General features: G+C 43.7%; 1 protein-coding gene across 1 annotated transcript in view; it reads left to right on the top strand.

The window, feature by feature from the left end:
• Window positions 1-3,731: 3,731 nt before the first annotated feature.
• Window positions 3,732-24,938, top strand: part of SH2D4B (SH2 domain containing 4B) — a 461,445-nt gene continuing 440,238 nt past the window's right edge. Inside the window, exon 1 of the mRNA XM_077454903.1 lies at window positions 3,732-4,256. Within this exon, the coding sequence (XP_077311029.1) occupies window positions 4,073-4,256 (184 nt within the window). The 5' untranslated portion in view covers window positions 3,732-4,072. The remainder of the gene's footprint in view (window positions 4,257-24,938) is intronic.

Below are 24,938 nucleotides of genomic sequence, written 5' to 3'. Positions count from 1 at the left end.
GAGCGCACCTAGCGCATGTGCACGAGGACCACCGGACGTCCAGGGGGTACGGGGACCACCATCGGAGCTGCGCGGGACCCCCAGACTTCGTGGGACCCCTGTATTACCTTTATTGTGGCAGGGATTGCAGTGGAGACGTGAGTCCTCTGGGAGAACCAGGCTTCACTGAGGGTGTGTATCTGAAAGGCATGTAAGTATGCATCAGGCTGCTCTTACTCCCTCTAGTGGTGGAAACCAGGTAAGACAAACAACTACTCAATGAAGAAATCCATAATATACATTTATATAGGATTAACTTCCCTTACCTGTCCTCGCCGCAGGAATTGCTGAAAACAGCCAGATTCCAGCCTTCAACCATCACGGCCGGCAGAGTTGTGCCAACCTTCAGGTTTTTTTGGGGTTCCTTCTCAGCAGAACCTCCTACCTGGACCTTGTAAAAGACTCTGCCAGAAACTTTCATGCCACTATGTAAATAGTACACCAAGTCTGGTTTTCCCAGAGCCCAGTCTCCCAATAGGAGAGGATTTACAGGCAAAACCTAATTTCTTCGGATGTCGAGGCCCGGGTACCATACCATCTTGGGAGTCAAAATATCGGCCCGAGATATGGATCTGGTTTGTTGTAGCCCTTAGGCTCCCGCAGGGACCTACACAGAGCTTTCTTCAGAGCACATGTTTTACGTGACCAACCACCATAGACACTGGCGAAAAAACTGAGGTGCCTCCCATATGGGAGGGGTTATATAGGGGAGGAATTCTCCTTAATAGGGGGTTAACCAGTGTCCAATCCCTAGAGGTGCCTATATAACCCACTATGTAATGAAGCTCCTGTGTCCCGTGATGTATGATCAAGAAAATACGTTCCACAAATTTTTTTTAAATAAAAACCAACCCTTGGTCTATGTATCCACAAGTGCTGGGACAAAGTATCACCTCACAGCTGGATCTGCAGCCCTGGTTATCAGCGTTCCCCTGTCCTTTACACTGGCTCTGTTTTCCTTCTGTTACTTCCAGGTTCCCTCCACATCAGCCTTTTTGATTATTGAATTCTATATAGAGGACTGCACTTTACATTGCGTATATATTTTTATGTACTTTTTGATATCTGTAATAGAGCTGCACATATTTTAAATATGAGTGAGATATTGGCCGGAGAGCACAACAATCCAGCATAGGTGTGGCTAAAATAAGAAGTTAATGCCAGGAGCAAAGGATTTAAAGTTCAAAAGAAACAAGGTTCAAGGCAGGATCAATCAAAGAATTGTCCAAGGAGCAGTCCAGATTGGTAAGTGGCTCAGCAAAAAGAGACATTGCCAAATACAGCAGAGAGTTGCAGATTCAGACCCAGGTCCAGACAGCAAGATTTGCATATTATCCCTCTATAGCAGGCATGCCCAAAGTTCGGCCTGCAGGCTAATTGCGGCCTACATTCTGGTTTCAAATGGTCTGCCTGCCAATTTGGACATGTATATCTTTTATGGCTGCCAATGAATCCCTGAGCGCCCGGGGCTACAAAAAATATATATGCTGGCTGCCTTGGAGGGGATGGGACCAGTGCCGTACATACAGGAGAATTTCTTGTTTACACGGCGGCCTTTGTAAAAGGAAGTTTTGTCTCCTGTGCTGCCACTGGACAAATGTTTTGTCCATCATAGAAGGCAGGACTTTGTATTAAAAAGGCTGCCAAGAAACCAAGGCTGCAGATGGGCATGAATCAGGCTGCACTGATGGCAATGGTGAGTCTGCATTGGCATGGCAATGGGGGATGCTACATTCATGTCAATGTGGGTGCTGCACTCATAGAAATGTGGGTGCTGCATTCATGGCAATAGGGGTGCTGCATTCATGGCAATGTGAGTACTGCATTCATGGCAATGTGGGGGCTGCATTCATGGCAATGTGAGTGCTGCATTCATGTCAATGGGGGTGCTGCATTCATGGCAATGAGGGTTCTGCATTCATGGCAATGGGGTTGCTGCATTCATGGCAATGGTGAGTCTACATTCATATCAATGGGGGTGCTGCATTCATGGCAACAGTGGTGCTGCCTTCATGTCAATAAGGGTGCTACATTCATGGCAATGTGGGTGCTGCTTTCATGGCAATGGGGGTGCTGCATTTATGGCAATGGTGAGGCTGCCTTCATGGCAGTGGTGGGGTGCATTCATGGCAATGGTGAGGGTGCATTCATGGTAATGGTGAGGCTGCATTCAAGGTAGTGATGGGGCTGCATTCATGGCAATGGTGAGGCTGCATTCATGGCAATGGTGAGGCTGCATTCATGGCAATGGTGAGGCTGCTTTCATGGCAGTGGTGAGGCTGCTTTCATGGGAGTGATGAGGCTGCATTTATGATAGTGGCGGGGTTGCATTCATGGCACTTGTGAGGCTGCAGATGGGCACTGACCCTTATGCTGAGTACACACAATCGGAATTTTGGTCGGAAAAAGCTCTGATGGTTTTTCCAAAGGAATTTCCAATGGGATTCCACTCAAGCTGTCTTGCGTACATACGGTCACACAAAAGTTCTCTGAACTTTCAACCGTAAAGAACGTGGTGACGTGTAACACTACGACGAGCCGAGAAAATTAAGTTCAGTGCTCCCTAGCATGCGTCAAATTTTTTCCGAGCATGCATAGGAATTTTGCATTTGTATTTGCAGATTTTGTACAGACGACCGAAAAATTGAGAACCTGCTCTCAATCTTTTGCTGGCCGAAATTCAGCCAGTAAAGGTCCAATGGAGCATACACGCGATCGTATTTTCCGACCAAAAGCTTTCATCAGACTTTTGCTGGCGGAATTTACGATTGTGTGTACGGGGAATTATTTTGCTTCACAGTTCTTTATTTAAAATTTAGGATTTTTTCTTGAAACTTCCCTCTTAAAGTGAAGGTGCATTTTATTCGCCAATAAATATGGTATATCCAAATAACATGCCCAAGCTCATCTCTTCACCACACACAGCCGCAAAGGCAAGATAATTCTTGTTGGGCAGTGTATAAGTGCTCGGACAAACACACTTAGACCAAGTTTTAATGGTTTAAAGAATGTCAGACAAAATAGTAAAATAGTCGGCACTCACGCATGTTCATTTCATCAAATCTGGCGCTCTTTGAAAAAAGTTTGGACACCCCTGCTCTATAGTGTCTTTTTTTTATTTAAACAAAGTTAAAAAAAAAGCTATGTTATTTCAAAATTTTTATTTTTGCCTCATATTGTGCCTGAAAAAAGTCATACTATAAAGGAAAAAATATATTTGTTCCATTATTTTCCATAAAATAAACAAAAAAAATAAACCTAATCAAAATCCTTATCTTAACACAACCCATGTGTCTCTTCTGACTCTCTTGTATTTTTTCTCAGGGTCCCGTAAACATTTACAGGCACTGTGCCTACCCATTATAAAGTGTTCCGTTTAGCTGTACTGTGCTGTACTTGCTAGCAGGTTCTGTTTGGTAAAGTTATATTTAGAGTTTGTTATATCTTAAACATTTACAGGAACATTGTTGCTTTGTGTTCTGGCACTGCAGTTCTTCCAGCAACAGAATGGTTATTCAAAGAGTGAAACTTCATACCTTGTCGCCTAGCACAAGGCTGCCCTATGCAGTAATCGGATGGCACTCAGTACAAAACCAAGCCTTCCTGTCTGTCACCAGAGATCAGTTGCCAAAGGCCGAACAGCTTTGACATGGATATTGCTGGTGTAGCTGTTACTTTAACCATGACATCACTGAAAACATTGTTATCCTGAGCACACATTGCTTCAAAGCCAGATACAAACCAACCATAGAGACGTGTGTGCAACTGTTCTGCCTTTTAAAGTTATCCTTTTCACCTGAGGCTTCTGCATTTTTACTTGATGTTTTTATAGCCTCTTCTAAAGCGTTTTCATTGCCAGATTAGTTTTCTAATAACTTTGCTCTTAGTTCCCTATTTAATTGTCATCATGATGTTCACTCTAGTGACGCACTTCCTTCACAGGTTGTGAAAATGGAAGTATGACAGTGGCAGGAATTTGGTGGGAATAAGTTCATCTTTGTGTGTTTGATCATAAAGAGAATTTCCTACCATCATGTTGCAGCAGATTTTAAGGGATATGTACATTGATCCTGATCTTTTGGCTGAGCTGAATGAGGAGCAGAAACAAATCCTCTTCTACAAAATGAGGGAAGAGCAAATACGACGTTGGAAAGAATGGGATAAACTTCTGGACAAGGAGGCATCGAAGATGAAGATCAAAGCCAAGTTCCAACACAGTAAGTCCTTTTGAAATTAAGACAACACTACTTGGAATGGAAAATATAACCTATTTGACCCTAAGGTCACATGCACATAGGCGTAAAAAAATATCCCTCTGTACACTTGATCTGGTAGAAGCTGGTAGAAAAAGCCAGCTTAAAAATACTTGTTTTGACGCCTAATTGTGCTTATGTACATTTACGGATGCATGGCATATATGTCTGTATGCATGTAAATGTATTCTGTTGGTTAGAATATTCATTTATTCTGGCCTCTAAAATGCATCTTTATGCGCATCCACACATCAGTAAGTGCAAATACGCTTTTACAGGAAAGCATGCCTGGGTAATTGTTTTACAACCCCTTAATGCAGAGGGCAAATATAAGTGTTAAATGCCTGCATGTGCATGGACACATTAACTAACATGCAGTTGTCTTGTGTAAAATGTGTGAAATGGCAGATGCCGCTGAGGCCGGGCCCACATATTAGCAGCCGCGGTTTGCAGCCCAGGGTCCAGTGCGTTTCTGTTCACCGGTTCAGGTGCAAATCAGGTCTAAATTTTTGCCTGAATTCGCACCTGAACCAGACTGAAAAACCTACTGGACCCTTTTGGAAACTTCACCGCAGCTGCCCCAGACATAGGTGCACCAGCTCTATTGAGAACCAGTCACCATCACATGTCATGCAAATTGGAGGACTTTTCATGCCCACATGCATGAAGGTTCATATGTCACATTTCATGTATTTTTATATTTTATTGTTATTATCGTAGCTTTTGTTTGTTCTCAGTTAGACTAAGGTATCCTATAGGACTGTATAATTTAAAATAATGATACAAGTAACAATAATAAAAAAATGTTTTATTTAATTATTTATTTTCTGTTAAAGTTTATGTATAGTCAAAACTATTTTTTTACAGTTGTCAATGAAACAGGTGTCTTCATTGAAAGATTTCCTCTTACCTGTTGTTTTGGTGACAAATGTAATGTTTTGGATGTCCCATCACAATATGCCTCAGCATTAGGGTTCACCAGAACCAATAAAGTAGGTAAACTTACCTAGCAGGCAAAAAATAAATCTTTGACCATGATTCTAATTTTCCTCTACTTGGTCGAAAAAGGTTTTTTGATACAGTACATACATGTTTAATTTAAGTTTCAACATTAATACACAGCATCTGCATCCACAGGTTAGTTAAATGCATTGGTTGATGTAGTGTTCACTGGCGCATAACTGCTCATTAGGATATAGGCTTAAATAAATTTTTTAATCAAGGCTGTAAAAAAAATAAAAATAAAAAATTATATATATATATATATATATATATATATATATATATATATATATATATATATATATATATATATATATATATATATATATATATATAAAAAATACTGCCTCGTTTAATGTGTAGAGTAAAAATAAATAATAAAGCTAAGGTTTCAAAATTACTAATCTATAAACTTTGGTCACAGGCATGTATATTCACATGCCAAAAATTAGAAAGCCTTTAGAATATGATCTAAATGTAGATGTCCAGATTAAAAATTCAGAGAAAATCATAGTCCCCAAAGACTGAACGGAATAGAACTAATAAATAACTTTTACTATAAGATTAAAAATATATAATTTTTATTGACTATATTTATGAATATTCTGCAAAAGCCATTGTATTTTATATTATTTGTTTTGCCTTACTTTCATATGAATAGCTAAACCCTTTTAATTAATTACAACATTGTGTAGACATGCACCATAAAAGACTAGAGGATTCCTACAAACATTCCTTCTGCATCACTGCTGTAGTCACTGATGTCAGAAAATGGACAGTATCTTAGTAGCAATATGGACTAAAAAATGTTTTTTCATTGTTAAGCTTTCGAATCCTGTGCATTACAGTAGATACAGCTGGGGAAATTTCAAGGAATTATTTATTCTTTTGTTTTATTTTTAATGAATATATATGCAATAAAATATTTCTTTTCCTTACAAAGTCTAAGACCATCAACCAACCATGCTCTTTCCATAAAAGCTTTGCTTTATGGATAAGACACATAAAATAAAGGACACGTGAAGATTATGTTAGTTGAAGGCAATATAAAATGTTCATGTCTTAGATAAAATAAATAGTTGAAACTTTGGTTCAATAATGCAAGTCATGTTTGAACTTAGACTAACCTTGCTAGCACAATAAACATCTTTGAAGCAACGCATCCCTTTATACGATACCAATATTTTCATTAGATTTACAGAAATACATTGTGTACCTGTTGCTATGCAACATGTGAGCAGCTTAGTGGCATATATAAAATGATATTACAGTCTAATCATCACTCATAGGAGCTAAGCTCTCAGGAATACAAGGAAACATGTTTTTGATAGGCCTATTTCAACTCAAGTGTAAATAAACCGTTTCACTGCTAGACCATCTTTCCATTTTTTTTAATGTGTAGAATAAAAATGCACCCAATGGATTTAAACCACTACAGATCCCTCCAAGCCATATAGTTCTTGTATAGAAGAGGTTTTATAAAATGTATAGATAGTATTATTGTTTTTGTACACCCCAAGAGTCTTGCACAAATGTTGATCTGAGCAACATTTTCAATTGAAAACCATGAAAAAAGTATTTGTAGCATGTACACAATATGATCGCCAAACTTTCAATTGAATAAAAAAATGTGAAACTGCATTTACTTAAAGCTTATCTAAACCCAAGAACAAAAATTGATAGTATTGCAGTTAACTAGTCCTTAGAAATGAATGGTGCATTGTCTTTCTTTTCCACACTTCTCTTTTTACTTTAACCTGGTAATCCAGCCATTAACTCACTTCCTGTCCGGATAATCCAGCCATTAACTCACTTCCTGTCCTTGTAATCCAGCCATTAACTCACTTCCTGTCCTGGTAATCCAGCCATTAACTCACTTCCTGTCCTAAGGTGACTGAGTAGTGTTGTCACTCTAGGACAGGAAGTGTGTTAAGACTACAAAACAGTGACTACATGACACCTTCTTCTCTTCCCCACAAGGGGGAGGGTTGTTTTGTAGTCCATGAAGATAGCAAGACACAATGCTAACTGATAACAGTCCAGAGGCAGTGGAGTATGGGATATTATCAGCTCACAAGATTCCTGGCTGGATGAACAGTTTATTTTTGCAATTGTTGAACAGAAATAATAGAACACTTGCAATGGCATAGTTAACAAATACAGATAAAATACATTTATTGTTAAACTTTGCATAGATTTCCAAGCTTAAAATGTAAGTTTTACAAGTTTTAGAGCTGACCAATAGGGATGAGCCCAATGTTCGAGTCGAACATAAGTTCGACTCAAACATGGGGCGTTCACCTATTCACCAAAAAGCGAACAATTTGGGGTGTTCACGACAAATTCAAAAGCTACGGAACACCCTTTAAAAGTCTATAGGAGAAATCAAAAGTGCTCATTTTAAAGGCTTATATGCATGGTAGTGTCATAAAAAGTGTTTGAGGACCTGGGTCCTGCCTCAGAGGACATGTATCAATGCAAAAAAAAAGTGATTTTTTTCAGGAGCAGTGATTTTAATAATGCTTAAAGTGAAACAATAAAAGTGAAATATTCCTTTAAATTTCGTACCGGGGGGTGTCTATAGTATGCCTGTAAAGTGCCGCATGTTTCCCATTTTTAGAACAGTCCGAGAGCAAAATGACATTTCTAAGGCCCCTTTCACACTGAGGCGGTGCAGGTGTCGGCAGTAAAGCGCCACTATTTTTAGCGATGCTTTACCGTCGTTTTAGCAGCGGAATGCGGCTGCTAGCGGGAGGTTTTAACCCCCCACTAGCAGCCGAAAAAGGGTTAAAAACTACCTGCATTTGGGGTGTCATTAACTTAACATTAACACCCTTTGCAGAGAGCAACTGCAGTATGTTTTCAATGTAGTGCAGGAAACACACACGGAATGTGGGTTCTAATTTGAATAGGGCCTTAGTTTGTGTTCTCATATCTCTTTGGTTGTTGACTGTTTTTGTCTACTCAGGGTTTCTGAGCTGAGAGTTTGATTGTTTCACCCTGCCTCTGGAAGAAGCTTCCAGAATATAGGGAGGGAGAATCAAATGCTCAGTTGAATATTTATTATACCCTGTCCAATGCCAGGAAGGGGGTGTCCAGAAGGTGGCTGAGAGGGTGATAAAAAGACAGAAGGCCTGATCAAATTGTTCTTTGCTCATCAGGGAGGGTTCCAGTACTCCGGAGGCTATTACTCCCTTGGAAAAGTATCACTGGAGCAAGAGAATACCTTTTGGGCCACTGCATTTGCTGTGTTAGGGCCTGTGGAAGACAGCTGAAAAAGGAAAGACCTGCGCTGAAAGCCACATTGTTTCAGTGTCCAGGTCTGAGGGAGGACTTTGCCATTTCCCTCATTAAGAATCTACCCATGTAAACTGGGTGGCAGACAGCTGCTGGGACACTGAGTAAAGACTTTATTGGGGACGGGTAGTTGTGAACTGGCTGCTAATGGCTGCTCCAAGTTCTAGAGATATGGGGCCTCACATATGCTGACCATCCACAGCTACCTCCAGAGAACCCAAGCCAAGCAGCTCCTTTGGGGGTGATGCTACATGTCGTTTAACTATTTTTTTAATGTTCTATAATTCATTTGTTTTTTGAGCGTAATTATGTGCATAATGATAAATTACTTATTTGAAGTGGTCTGTCAGTAGCATTGACACAACAGTTTTTGTTTTTTTTCAGTCCTCCCTAAAGCATCATTTATTATGGTTAGACTTCCTTTAAGAAACCAAGCGGTCCAGAGAAGCCAGTTACAGGGATTATGTCAAACAGTATTACACTGGCAAGAGTGTTTATTCATTCTTTAATCATATGGTTTAAATAATTATTCCAGTAGAAAAATTGTTGCTCCAACATTTAAAAAGTTACATAGTTACATAGTAAGGTTGAATGAAGACACCAGTCCATCCAGTTCAACCTGAGTGAGTGTCTACAATTGTCTCTATCTCTGTACAATGCACACTCACATTGGTGACTCAGGAAGTCCACAATCCAAGGTCCCCATTCATATACAAGGCCAATTTGGGACAGAAGCCAATTAACCTGCCTGCATGTCTTTGGAGTGTGGGAGGAAACCGGAGTACCCGGAGGAAACCCACGCAGGCACAGGGAGAACATACAAACTCCAGGCAGGTAGTGTCGTGGTTGTGATTCAAACCAGCGACCCTTTTTACTGCTAGGTGAGAGTGCTAACCACTACACCACTGTGCCGCCCACAAAGTGTTAGGACTGCAGGTGCATGTCTGTTGTGTACTGGTGGTGTAATGCATTTTTACAACACAAGAAACTGTTTTAGAATTTTTTTTTGTGTCACAAAATGGCACTTCATTGACATTTATGCACTTGTGGTGCCGTAAGTTGTGTTGCATAAAAATTCAGACATGCTGCATATGCATGCAGTGCCTCACACCTCACCGTAGCATTATGGTGTGAACAAGGTACATAGAAAAAAACTGTGTCCTATGCGCCTTAGTGCTAAGCCCACATTGATCTGTTCAGATCAATGCAGCTCAACACAGATAGTGAGAATGAGCCCTTAAAGTCCATTTAAAACTACACTGTTCACATGGAAACAATGCTACAGAATAAACAGGGTTCTTGTCATAACAGCAAATCAATAGCTAAGAAAATATGCCATGAAAGGGCTTAGAGCAATGAAAACGGCTATGTTAATGCCACAGACAGACTGCATCACGTATGCATTTTTTTTCCCTATAGTTACACTTAACCACTTCAATACAGGGCACTTAAACACCTTCCTGCCCAGACCAATTTTGAGCTTTCAGTGCTCTCACACTTTGAATGACAATTGCATGGTCATACAACACTGTACCCAAATGACATTTTTATAATTTTTTTCCCACAAATAGAGCTTTCTTTTGGTGGTATTTGATCACCTCTACGGTTTTAATTTTTTGCTAAACAAATAAAAAAAGACAGAAAATTTTGAAAAAAAAATGTTTTTTTTTTTGTTTCAATTTCAAAACTTTGTAAATAAGTAAGTTTTCTCCTTCACTGATGGGGCTGCACTGACGGGCTCTGATAAGGTGGCACTGATGGGCACCGATGAAGTGGCACCAATGAAGTGGCACTGATGAGGTGACATTGGGCACTGATATGTGGCACTGATAGGTGGCACAAATTGGCACTGATAGCCGGCACGGATGGGCACAAATAGGCGGCATGGATGGGCACTGATAGGCGGCATTGTCTTGTATTATACTGTACTGATGGATGCCTGTGCCAAACAATAATGCATGTCAATCAATGATGCCCATTGTGGACACTGATTGGCATCCATTGTGGGCACTGACTGGCATCCCTGGTGGTCTAGGGTGGCATACCTGGTGCTGGGCATCCCTGGTGGTCCAGTGTGGGCATCCTCGGGGGGGGGGGCTGCGCTGATAATGGATCAACAGACCCCCTGTCAGAGGAGCAGCCGATTGGCTCTCCTCTACTCGCGTCTGACAGATGCAAGTGAGGAAAAGTCGATCACCGGCATTTCCTATTTACACTGTGATCAGCCGTGATTGGACATGGCTGATCACGTGGTAAAGCGTCTCCGTCTGAGACTCTTTACCAAGATCGTAGTTGCGGGGTGTCAGCCCTCGGGGGTGCACAGAGGCTCAAAATCCTGATCACGTCATATGACGTCCGGTCAGGATTTTGAAACCACTATGCCACCGTGTTTCTGCTATAGGGCAGGTGGCAAGTGGTTAAAGTATATCAAAAGTCTGCAGCGCTGCACTGTTTTTCACATTTCTGTTATTTAGACCTAGTATCTGGTTTTTTGTGCTTAGCTGCTGTTTCTCTTAAATTGATCTCTTCCATATTAACTAATTTTTTTACCAAGCGCAAGTTTTACTTTTTGTTTTTGATATCAAAAGTCTATTTTGCTTGTTTTTGTTTTGGATATAGTTTCAAACAGCTAAAACTCCTGCATGGTCATTTTGCCATCTGTGTCTCAAAGGGGACATTTCCCTTTAATTGCTGCCCTGTAGACACAACAGGAAGAGATTGGAGGCAATCTCTCCAAAGTGAGGGAAATGCCCTTTTTTTCAATATTCCTTTTTTTATTGGGTATAAAATTAGAAAACATAACAGTACAGATAATTTCGGGAAGAAGAAATAAAGACATATGGGACATTGGTACATCTTAAAAGGATACGGTTCATAAAGGCATGTACTGTATAGACTAAAAATCTCAGGATATACTGTAATTGCAAAACAGTCAAATAGGCATCAAAGATTAACCTAAAATATATCAGGAGGGATACAGTCCAAGCCAAGGATTTCAGGAAATGCCCTTTTTGACCATTATCACAGAACAATCATCCCCATTGTAAGTTTTTCTCTCTATCCATATTCTAGTGGTAACTCATAATTCTGGATTTTCCTAACTTTCAGACCCAGTGAGGCCGCGTACACACGCGCGGACTGTTTGCCCAACCTTGTTCGTCAAACAGTTTCGGCAAACAGTCCGCTCAAATTTTGCATGAGCGGACTTGCCCACACACGAGCGGACTGTTTCAGCGAACTGTTTGCCAAACAGTTCGCTCAACTTTTGAAATGAACGGACTCGCCCACGTAAGGCGGAGGCAAATCCGCCCATTTCGAGCGCGTGTACAGGTAGGCGGGGCCCGCGAAGGAGACGTCGCGGGCTCCGCCGCCTGGAATGGGCTTAAAGGGGAACCCCAACGCCGAAAAAAATCGGCGTGGGGGTCCCCCCAAAGTCCACACCAGACCCTTGTCCGAGCACGCTACCCAGCCGGCCAGGAAAGGGGGGCGAGCGAGCGCCCCCCCTCCTGAGCCGTACCAGGCCGCGTGCCCTCAACATGGGGGGGTGCCTTGGGGAAGGGGGGGCCGCGCGGCCCCCCCACCCCAAAGCACCTTGTCCCCATGTTGATGAGGACAAGGGCCTCTTCCCGACAACCCTGGCCGTTGGTTGTCGGGGTCTGCGGGCGGGGGGCTTATCGGAATCCGGGAGCCCCCTTTAAGAAGGGGGCCCCCGGATACCGGCCCCCCACCCTATGTGAATGAGTATGGGGTACAATGTACCCCTACCCATTCACCTGTGAAATAAAGTACAAAAAAAAACACAACACAGGGAAAAAATATTTTATTGCACAGCTCCGGGGGTCTTCCGTCTTCGGGGGTCTTCTCGCCGGACTCCTCCGCTATCTGTGTGTAGCTCTTTTACTAGCGGAGGAGTCCGGCTTTCTTCCTCCCCGCCGCCGGCCTCTTCTCCCGACTTCGGGGGTCTTGTCCCCCTCTTCGGTTCTTCTGCCGGGCCACCGCGCCTTCTTGTAGCTCTTTTGCAGGCGGTGGCCCGGTCTTCTGTCGCCGCCGCCTTCCGTTCTTCTGTCGCCGCCTTCGGTTCTTCTGCCGGGCCACCGCGCCTTCTTGTAGCTCTTTTGCAGGCGGTGGCCCGGTCTTCTGTCGCCGCTGCCTTCCGTTCTTCTGTCGCCGCCTTCGGTTCTTCTGCCGGGCCACCGCGCCTTCTTGTAGCTCTTTTACAGGCGGTGGCCCGGTCTTCTGTCGCCGCTGTCGTCGCCGCCGCCTTCCGTTCTTGTTCTTCTTCTTGTTCTTCTTCTTCTTCTTCTGGAGATGTTGACACGTCGCTCTCTCCGGCCGGAATGCCAGAGCCACGCTGTGCGGTCACTTATATAGTGACAATGGGGCGGTGTCACATGGTATATGTCACATGGGTTGGTCACATGGTGACCCCGCCCCCTTACGATGTCATAGTCCCCATGTGACATCAACCCATGTGACCAACCCATGTGACATATACCATGTGACACCGCCCCATTGTCACTATATAAGTGACCGCACAGCGCGGCTCTGGCATTCCGGCCGGAGAGCTCGTCGAGTCAACATCTCCAGGAGAAGAAGAAGAAGAACAAGAAGAAGAACAAGAACGGAAGGCGGCGGCGACGACAGCGGCGACAGAAGACCGGGCCACCGCCTGTAAAAGAGCTACAAGAAGGCGCGGTGGCCCGGCAGAAGAACCGAAGGCGGCGACAGAAGAACGGAAGGCAGCAGCGACAGAAGACCGGGCCACCGCCTGCAAAAGAGCTACAAGAAGGCGCGGTGGCCCGGCAGAAGAACCGAAGAGGGGGACAAGACCCCCGAAGTCGGGAGAAGAGGCCGGCGGCGGGGAGGAAGAAAGCCGGACTCCTCCGCTAGTAAAAGAGCTACACACAGATAGCGGAGGAGTCCGGCGAGAAGACCCCCGAAGACGGAAGACCCCCGGAGCTGTGCAATAAAATATTTTTTCTCTGTGTTGTGTTTTTTTTTGTACTTTATTTCACAGGTGAATGGGTAGGGGTACATTGTACCCCATACTCATTCACATAGGGTGGGGGGCCGGTATCCGGGGGCCCCCTTCTTAAAGGGGGCTCCCGGATTCCGATAAGCCCCTCGCCCGCTGACCCCGACAACCAACGGCCAGGGTTGTCGGGAAGAGGCCCTTGTCCTCATCAACATGGGGACAAGGTGCTTTGGGGTGGGGGGGCCGCGCGGCCCCCCCTTCCCCAAGGCACCCCCCATGTTGAGGGCACGCGGCCTGGTACGGCTCAGGAGGGGGGGCGCGCTCGCTCGCCCCCCTTTCCTGGCCGGCCGGGTAGCGTGCTCGGACAAGGGTCTGGTGTGGACTTTGGGGGAACCCCCACGCCGATTTTTTTCGGCGTTGGGGTTCCCCTTTAAGCCCATTCCAGGCGGCGGAGCCCGCGACGTCTCCCTCGCGGGCCCCGCCTACCTGTACACGCGCTCGAAATGGGCGGACTTTCCGAGCGGGAACAGTTTGCTCATTTCGAAAGTAGCCTACACACGGGCGGACTGTTCGCTCAAACACAGTTTCAGCGGACAGTTTTTCGGAATTTCCGAAAGACTTTGTCCGTCCAACTGTCCGCTGAAACTGTCCGCTGAAAGCCCACACACGGGCGGACTGTCCGCCCAAACACTGTTCAGCGGACAAGGTTGGGCGAACAGTCCGCCCGTGTGTACGCGGCCTGACACTTCTCACTTCAACAAATAGAAAACATAACTCTATATTTTGGGGACACAGGCAGCAATTAAACCAGGTCGAAGCTCTAACTGCTTACCACTCTATCAAAAAAAAATAAAAAAAAAGTTTTAGCTTTAGATACACTTTAATTTTAAAATGATATCTAAATGTTTTTTACCGATTTCCATACATTTTTAGATTCCTCTTTTTAAATCTTATGAAGCTTTTCTTCCTTGGGATTTAGCTATACAAAAACTTAGAATACATGCATTTTTAGAAAACATACTTTACCTTTAAAGTGGTTGTTAAGCCACTTTAACCTGTATACACCATCAGCACTGCCTCCTATTGTAGTATCCCCCTCTGTGTATGATTTATAAAAATAAATGCTGCAAATACCTAATTTCACTGCAGAGATTGTGATCACATGACCATCCAGCTTTCTCCTTTTATCTTCTGAGAGATGCAGTGGGCTGGGCTGAGATTTCCTTGCTGATGCCAGTCTGGAGGGGTGGGGGGGGGGGGGAGGAGGAGAGAGCTGGCTGGTCATGTGATCACAATCTCTGCTCTTAAATTAGGTATTTACAGCATTTATATTTATAAATCATTCACAGAGGGGGACACTGCAATAGGAGGCAGTGCTGATGGTGTATACAGGTTAGTGTTATGAGAGCAGCAGGAGGGGGAGGGGCAGCTCACATACAGACAGAGAGGGGAGGGAGAGGAGGACAAAAAAGCAAAGAGGAGAGGAGATAGCAGGCTGCTGAGGACAGAGGCACGTAAACTGACCACAGTGTCTGGAATCAGCAGCCATGATACACTGTGGTCAGTTTACATGATCAGCTAGTTTTTTTTTTTTTTTTTTAGGTATTACAGGGGGCCAAATGACACAGGACAAGTACTGTGTCATATAACATGATTTAAAGAAGCAGGATCCATTATTATTTTTGTTTTTTTGGGGTTAACAAACCCTTTAAAGAGGAGTAAACCCTGATGGGTTTACTTCCTCTTTGTCTCCCTGCAAAGGTAAAGCATAATGGGCTACTATGCATCGCACAGTAGCCCATTATGTGTCACTTACCTGACACAGGAGCCAGCGATGTCACCGCTGTCCCCTGTAGTCTGGAGCATCCATCTTCTTCCGGGTATCGCTGCTCCGGCCACTCACAGCGCCGGAGCAGCGATGACATCGCTGCAGCGCATGCGCACGGGAGCCGACACTAATGGTCTATCACCATTAGCAGTGGCATGCTGCTAACGTCGATAGTGCACCTGTGCGCCACTGTCTATGGCACATGCGCCATAGACAGCTATGACTGCCTTTTAGTAAATATCTTAATCTAGGCTTACCTGTAGGTCAAAGTGGTTTGTAAGGATTTTCAACCACTTTAAGAACATGAGTACAATTCAGCACCATGGACAGCATTGCTTTCCCATAGACTTTACAGCAGAATTAAAAGCCTATGGAAAAGTGGGCATATACAATTTCATTTAGGAAAATATATTTTTAATTACCTTGGTGGTCGAGAAGAAAACACGCTTCAGAAACAATGATCCATTAATTTTAATTGTATTGAGTTACAATGTGTTCCAAAAGACAAATATTAGCAATTAACTGCCTGGAATGTGAGAAAAAAAGCATTCTGTGCTCCTTTACCGTCCTCCTGGCACTTCTTTGTATTACTTGCTGATTGAATTCCGTGCACATTTTGTTAGGTGAAGTTTTACTTTAACTTGCACATTATCTTGACAGTCAAACTGCAGTTTAAAATAACCCCACTTTACCCTACAATTTTCTCTACAATGAGGTTCTCCTTTTAATAGTATTGATGAGCTTCAGTTCTGTGGAGGAAAATGCAGCAATCAAATCAATGGTTCACGGTATCATTGTTATCAATAGTGAGCCCCAGTTTGCAATGACATGATTGGAAAATGTGCTACAGATGTTCCACAGGGATTCTGTGGATGGCTTATACCTGGATAAAGATTTGCAAGAATAACATTCTCAAATTAAATTAGCACATTAGGTTGTAATGTTCTTCAATTATGCTGAGTTGAGATTGCCTTTCAAAGCAAGCTTATTAGTTCAAGAAATGATCTTGGAAAGAATATGATACTGAACTGCTCTGTCCTTTATCATGGACCAATGAAATCTGAATAGTATTAAAGCGGAGATCCGGCCACATTTTTTTTTTCCAGGTATCCGAGCATAATGCATTATTAACATAAATAATGATTTTATATGTTTGCTAGTGGATGTCGATAATATATTTATTTTATACTCACAACTTAGTAAATCCTCTTCTGGCCGTTGCCATGATGATTGTGGACATGTGAAGCCTATTCGCAATCTCTTCCTGGATTACCGATGGAGAAGTGCATGCTGGATAACCAGCATGCACTTCTCGATATTGTGCATGTGCGATGCTCCGGCAGCGATAGCGCCATTTGTTTATAAAGGTGCCATAACAAAGGGTGCCGACAGAGAAAGGGTCTGCCCCGTTGTTATGGCAACCGTCTTAAATCGCGTCATTTCCGGTCAGGAAATAACGCAATTTTTGCTTACAGGACTGCCCACAGACTTCTGGGAAATGATAACTCATATTTCCAAGGAGCACAGGTGAGAGAGGAAGTGACGAGGAGCTCCGTGGACCAGTAAGTGGCAGATTAGGAGCCACTACATAGCAACAGTGCGTTTCTGGTAACTAAAAAAAAGAAATCCCCCCCAAATGTTTCTTATTATTAAAGGTCTGTGAATATTAAAATAAATAAGAAAATCAGGGTGGAACTCTGCTTTAAGAATGGCTTACATGTTTAAACACAGTCATACTTTAATGTAAATGGAAAGAGCCACTTTATCTAAAATCAAAATGTTAACTGATGTAAAGAAATGTATAATTCCATTCATAGGTATATCTGTAGAAGTTCTCCTTGATAGGAATTGAGACATTTCACATTATATTAACAGTTACAAGACAAAACCATTTTATGTTATAAATCACAAAAATTAGCAAAATTACCGGTAATAGAGCTTATATCTGTTACAGTATGCTTCTGTTTGGCTTACTGGATAAAAAGTCACTTTTAAAGCTGTTTACCCCATATCCCCAATTTATCTTCAACACAGCTGTGTATACATAATATATATACACACACACACACACAAGTTCATACATAGGTGCTGTACAGTGTTCCAGAAAACAAATAAAGGACAAAAATAGAAAAACACAAATCCTAGCCGTGTCTCGGCTCTAACTACACAATATGAAGCCCCTAACTACAGGCTCAAGAAGCCTACCACTTGCCAGTCTCTACATAAACTGCTTAACAGCTTTTACCAACCTTTTTCTCTTCACAGACCAACTGTGTCTATGTGTTCCAGGCAGAGAGCAAAGGCTGTGTGTTCAGGTGAGCTTAAGTTAGCCTGGGGAAGAGGGCCAAGACCCGAACTGGATCATGGATCAGAGATATCTGAATGTGTACGAGAGGAGCCTGGGAGACATATAAACCCCAAACAGGACTTTTCCTGGCTCTCTCTGGGACGTTGTGCTACATATCCCCCACCCTTTTTTCAACCCCAGGGTTGGGGAGTGGACCAGACTTGGGGAGTGGACCCACAAGGTCCATAGCAATCCTCTCAAAGGGCACTTCAATAATAGGCAAGGGCACAAAAGGACTTTGGAAGTGGGGTAGTGGGGCTGACATCTGACACACAGGACAGGATTGACAATAATTCTCAATATCTTTTTGTACCCCGGGCCAGTAAAACCTGCACAACACCCTTTCAGTAGTTTTTTCAACCCCTAAATGGCCTTCTAGCAAGTGCCCATGGGCAAGTTCCAACACCACCCATCTGTATGGCTTAGGTACCACCAACTGTTCAACCAGCTCTACTGGTGGTGGGGACTTCCCCAGACTCCTCCAGCTCTTCTGCCATAACCGATAGAGGAAAATCCGGGGAGCCCTGAGAAGAATCCCCTATACCCACATTGTCAGTAGTGGCCAGAAGTTCTGGCTCTGCCACTGAGTCAGGTACTGCGACCGGGTCGGGGCGATCCCACAGTTTCCAAAACTTAGGGAAGTCCCTACCAATGATGGTCTTGTGCACCAAGTCCAACCTGATGGGTCACCGTACCCAAACTAGTTTTAAATCGTACAGTGGTTATAGGATACTCCCGGGTATCCCCATGTATACAGATCACAGCAATTTTTTTTAGCATGACAATTCACAGGTTCAATCATTTCAGCTGTAACCAAAGTCACTAGACTTCCAGAGTCCAGCAAGGCTGAACTAGGCTTATCATTAACAGTCATTTGGCACATTGGTTTTCCCATATTTGGTGCTGCAGCGCATGAAACAGCTGCAAACAGACTGTCTCCTAATGGAAAAATTGCACTGCATCAGTTCATCTGTCAATGGACAATTTGCTGCAACATGTTCCAGTTCTATGCAATGAAAACACCTGACGTTTCCCCAGTTTGGTTTGCTGACAGGCAGTGGCTTCCCTTGTTTGGGACGCCAAACTTCGGTCATGGCACCAAAATTCCTCTCCCCTATTTCCTTGCCATATTTACCACCCACTTACCCTGGAACAGCCTTACCAGTTGCCTGGGGAGACCGTGGCTTTGGATGGAAAGTCAGTGCGGCTGTAGGGGTGGTGACCAGACTCTTTGCAGCAAAATACCTTTCAACGAGTTCCACCAGGTTGTCTGCCAAATTGGGGTCTCCTTGACTCACCCACTCCTGCAGGGGAATTGGTAGTGACCTCAGGAAGTGGTCCATGACCACACACTCCACTATTTGTGGCCCAGACAGGGACTCCGGCTGTAGCCATTTCCTCACCAGGTGAATTAGGTCGAACATCTGTGATCTTGGGGTCTTCTCGTCTTGGAAGAACCAGCTGTGAACCCGCTGTGCTCGAACTGCCAAAGTGACACCAAGTTGTGCCAGGATTTCCCATTTGACCTTTTCATAGTCTCCCACTATTGCTGACTCCAAATCATAGTAGGCCTTCTGCGATTCCCCAGCAAGCAAGGGGGCGACCAGTCCTGCCCACTGGGTTTTAGGCCAATCTTCCCTCTCAGCAGTCTACTCAAACATTAGCAGAAAGCCCTCTGGATCATGCAGCGTTGAGTGCAGCGTTTGTTTTCTGCTGTGCAGCGTTTGCTTGCTGTTGTGCAGCATTGGATGTCATCAGTTGTTTTAGGATTTTCTCCATGTTTAGCCACTCTCAGTACTGGCCTTTTAAGTAGTAACTTACTACAGCTGGTCGCAGCCTCCACCATATGTAACCTGGGGGACAGGTAGCAGGTACAAAGCTCCCTGGGATGAGCAGTTGCTCAGGCACAGACACCAAATCCAGTTATGTAGTCACAAACAGTGCTGTGTTTATTTGTGTTATATACAAGTCCATATATAGGAGTTGTACAGTGTTCCAGAAAACAAATAAAGGCCAAAAAATAGCAAAACACAAATCCTAGCCATGTCTCGGCTCTAACTACACAATATACAGCCCCTAACTACCAGGCTGAACAAGCCTACCGCTTGTCAGTCTCTACATAAACTGCTTAACAGCTTTTAGCAACCTTTTCCTCTTCACAGACCAACTTTGTCTGTATGTCCCAGGCAGAGAGCAATGGCTGTCTGCTCAGGTGAGCTTAAATTAGCCTGGGGAAGAGGACCAAGACCCGAACTGGATCATGGATCAGAGATTTCTGAATGTGTACAAGAGGAGCCTGGGAGACGTATAAACCCCCGAACAGGACTTTTCCTGACTCTCTCTGGGACGCTCTGCTACAATATATATATATATATATATATATATATATATATATATATATATATATATATATATATATATATATATATATATATATCAACCTCACATTTTTATATCTTTTCATGTCACAACACTGAAGAAATTGCACTTTGCTATAATGTAAAGTAGTGAGTGTACAGCTTGTATAACAGTGTAAATTTGCTGTCCCCTCAAAATAACTCAACACACAACTATTAATGGCAACAAACGTGAGTACACCCCTAAGTGAAAATGTCAAAATTGGGCCCAATTAGCCATTTTTCCTCCCTTGTGTCATGTGACTTGTTAGTGCTACAAGGTCTCATGTGTTAATGGAGAGCAGGTGTGTTAAATTTCTTGTCATCACTCTCACTCTCTAATACTGGTCACTGGAATTTCAACATGGCACCTCATGGCAAAGAACTCTCTGAGAATCTGAAAAAAAGAATTGCTGCACTACATAAAGATGGCATATGCTATAAGAAGATTGCCAAGGCCCTGGCCAAGACCATACCGTGGTTTAACAGGACAGATTCCACTCAGAACAGACCTCGCCACAGTCGACCAAAAGAGTTGAGTGCATGTGCTCAGCATCATATCCAGAGGTTGTCTTTGGGAAATAGATGTTTGAGTGCTGCCAGCATTGCTGCAGAGGTTGAAGGGGGGGGGGTCAGTCTGTCAGTGCTCAGACCATACGCCGCACACTGCATCAAATTGATCTGCATGGCTGTCATCTCAGAAGGAAGCCTCTTCTAAAGATGATGTACAAGAAAGCCTGCAGTTTGCTGAAGACAAGCAGACTAAAGACATGGATTACTGGAACCATGTCCTGTGCTCTGATGAGACCAAGATAAACTTCAGATGGTGACAAGCGTGTGTGTCAGAAACCAAGTGAGGAGTACAAAGACAAGCGTGTCTTGTCTACAGTCAAGCATGGTGGTGGGAGTGTCATGGGGTGGGGCTGCATGAGTGCTTCCGGGACTGGGCAGCTACAGTTCATTGAGGGAACCATGAATGGCAACATGCACTGTGACATAGTGAAGCAGAGTGTTATCCCCTCCATTCAGAGACTGGGCGGCAGTGCAGTATTCCAACATGATAACAACCCCAAACACACCCCCATGACAACCACTGCCTTGCTAAAAAAGCTGAGGATAAAGGTGATGGACTGGCCAAGCATGCCTCCAGACATAAACCCTATTCAGCATCTCTGGGGCATCCTCAAATGGAAGGTGGAGGAGCACAAGGTCTCTAACATCCACCAGCTCCATGATGTCATCATGGAAAAGTAGAAGAGGACTCCAGTGACAACCTGTGAATCTCTGGTGAACTTCATGCCCAAGAGGGGTATATATATATATATATATATATACAGTATATACACACTAGGGATGAGCCGAACACCCCCCAGTTCGGTTCGCACCAGAACTTGCGAACGACCCCCGCGTTCGTTACGAACGTTCGAACCCCATTGAAGTCTATGGGACTCGAACGTTCGAAATGGAAAGTGCTAATTTTAACGGCTAATATGCAAGATAGTGTCCTAAAAAGGGTTTGGGGACCTGCCTCCTGCCTCAGGGTACATGGGTCACTGCAAAAAAAAGTTTTAAAAACTGCCGTTTTGGCGGGAGCACTGATTTTAATGACGATTAAAGTGAAAAAAAAGGTGAAATATTCCTTTAAATATGGTGCCTGGGGGGTGTCTGTAGTATGCCTGTGAAGTGCCACGTGTTTCCCGTGTTTAGAACAGTCCCTGCACCAAATGACATTAAACGGAAATAACACCATTTAAAACTGCTTGCGGTTTTAATGTTATATCTGGTTCCTGCAATATGGTTGAAAATCATTGAGAAAAATGGCATGGGTAGCCCTCCCTGCCCATTACCAGCCTATTTGGGTCTTGTACGCATATTATGGGGAACCCCGTACCCATATTAAAAAAAGGAAATGCGTGTGGCCCCCAGGCCCTATATACTCAGAACAGCAGTATACAGGCGGTGCAAACAAGACAGGGACTGTGTAGGTTTGTTGTGTTAAGTTGAATCTGTTTATAATTTTCAAACGGTACATTTTTAAAGTGTAGCTCCAGTCAAAAAAACTATTTTTAAGCTTTTTGGAAAACATAGGGAAGGGTTATCACCCCTGTATAATTTGTTTTGTCGTCTATCTTTTTTCATCTCACTTGCTGCTGTCTCCTTGCGTTTGCAAGTAGATGTTTGTAAGTTGGATGTTTGAAAGTAGGGGCCTGCCCTATATTATAGCGGTATGTACTGGGTACAGAGCACGCAGACAGCACGCACTATCTCCTAACACTACTGACTGCAAGCTCTATTATTAACCACTTGACCACTGGGCACTTAAACACCCTTAATAACCAGACCAATTTTCAGCTTTCGGTGCCCTCACATTTTGAATGACAATTACTCAGTCATGCAACACTGGACCTATAGGAAATGTTTGTCCTTTTTTTCACACAAATAGAGCTTTCTTTTGGTGGTATTTAATCACCTCTCAGTTTTTTATTTTTTGTGCTATAAAAGAAAAAAGACCGAAAATTCTGCGAAAAAATGAATTTTTCTTCGTTTCTGTTATAAAATTTAGCAGATTAGTAATTTTTTCTTCATAAATTTTGGCCAAAATTCATACTACTACATATCTTTGGTAAAAATAAGTACAAATTGGTGGATATTATTTGGTCTTTGTGAAAGTTATAGAGTCCACAAGCTATGGTGCCAATATCTGAAAATTGATCACACCTGAAGTACTGACGGCCTATTTCCTTTTTTTTTTTTTTCACAAAATTGTCATATTATCAGGTTATTTCACACACACAGCATATGTATACCACAAATTACACCCCAAAACACATTCTGCTATTACTCCCGAGTACGGCGATACCACATGTGTGAGACTTTTACACAGCGTGGCCACATACAGAGGCCCAACATGCAGGGAGCGCCATCAGGCGTTCTGGAGCACCCAGGCCAATTCTGACATTTCTCTCCTACATGTAAAAATCATCATTTATTTGCTAGAAAATTACAGAGAACCCCAAAACATTATATATTTTTTTTTAGCAAAGACCCTGGAGAATACAATGGTGGTCGTTGCAAATTTTTATCTCACACGGTATTTGCACAGCAATTTTTCAAACGCGTTTTTTTGGGGGAAAAAAACAGTTTTGTGCTTAAAAAACAAACAAAAAAAACAGTAAAGTTAGCCCAATGTTTGCATAAAGTGAAAGATGAAGTTATGCTGAGTAAATAGATATCAAACATGTCACTCTTCAAAATTGCACATGCCCATGGAATGGCGCCAAACGTCGCTACTTAAAAAATCCCCATAGGCGACACTTTAAAAAATTTTTTACTGGTTACATGTTTTGAGTTGCAGAGGAGGTCTAGGACTAGAATTATTGCTCTCGCTCTAACGTTCTCGGCGATACCTCACATGTGTGGTTTGAACACCGTTTTCATATGTGGGCGGGGCTTACGCATGCGTTCGCTTCTGCATGCGAGCACATGGGGACATGGGCGCTTTAAAAAAAATTTTTTTTTTTTTATTGTTCATTTTACTTTATTTATTTTAGTTTGACATTTTTTTCCCCAAAAATATATTTTTGATCACTTTTATTCCTATTACAAGGAATGTAAACATCCCTTGTAATAGGAATATGGGGTGACAGGTCCTCTTTACAGTGAAATCTGGGGGTCAATATGACCCCACATCTCACCTCTAGGCTGGGAAGCCTGAAATAAAAAATAAAAAAAAGATTCTGGCTTTGATCGTACTGGAGAGTTGGTAGAAGCACCGGAGGGCGGTGAGGGGTGGGGGGCGTCTATGGCTGGGTATTTCAGGGTATCACCGAGTATGGCTGGGTATCTCCGAGTATGGCTGGGTATGGCAATTTATGGCAGGGTATTGCAGAGTATTGGCGGGGTATTGGCGGGGTACTACAGAGTAATAGCAGGGTACTGCAGAGTATTGGGGGGTACTCCAGAGTAATGGCAGGGTACTGCAGAGTAATGGGGGTTACTGCAGAGTAATGGGGGGTACTGCAGAGTAATGGCAGGGTACTGCACTGCAGAGTAATGGCGGGGTACTGCAGAGTAATGGCGGGTACTGCAGAGTATTGGGGGTACTGCAGAGTATTGGGGGGTACTGCAGAGTAATGGGGGTACTGCAGAGTAATGGCAGGGTACTGCAGAGTAATGGGGGGTACTGCAGAGTAATGGCAGGGTACTGCAGAGTAATGGCAGGGTACTGCACTGCAGAGTAATGGCGGGGTACTGCAGAGTAATGGCGGGGTACTGCAGAGTAATGGCGGGGTACTGCAGAGTAATGGCGGGGTACTGCAGAGTAATGGCAGGGTACTGCAGAGTATGCACTGGTATTGCAGAGTATTGGCAGGGAATTGAGGGGTTCAATTCGGTGAGCAGCGATGTGGGCACTGCAGATGCAGCCCACATCGCTGCTGACACCGATCTCTTTCCCCTCCGCTGTACCGATCGGTACAGAGAGGGGAGGGAGGAACCGGCGTCATAACATGACGCCGGTTTGTTTACAAGTGATCACTCCGTCATTTGACGGAGCGATCACGTGGTAAACGGCCGCGACGAGCGGCCGTTTACCGTGATCCGTGATGCGCCGGGTCCTGTGGACCCGGCGGTCACGGATGCTCTCGAGTGCGCGCCCCAGGGGGCGCGCAAGAGCAGAATTCTGGGAGGCCGTTAATTAACGGCCTCTCAGAGTTAAACAACCGCCCTGAAGCCGTTAATCGGCAATGGGCAGTTGTTAAGTGGTTAAAGCTAGATCACTAGCTATATAGGTGAGGTGAAT

The sequence above is a fragment of the Lithobates pipiens genome, unplaced genomic scaffold, assembly GCF_037356315.1.
Source record: "Lithobates pipiens isolate NorthernLeopardFrog02 unplaced genomic scaffold, aLitPip1_a1.2 Scaffold_25, whole genome shotgun sequence".
In the NCBI taxonomy this organism is placed as follows: Eukaryota; Metazoa; Chordata; class Amphibia; order Anura; family Ranidae; genus Lithobates; species Lithobates pipiens.
The sequence above is the reverse complement of the archived record's forward strand: the minus strand, read 5'-3'. Positions and strand labels throughout refer to the sequence as shown.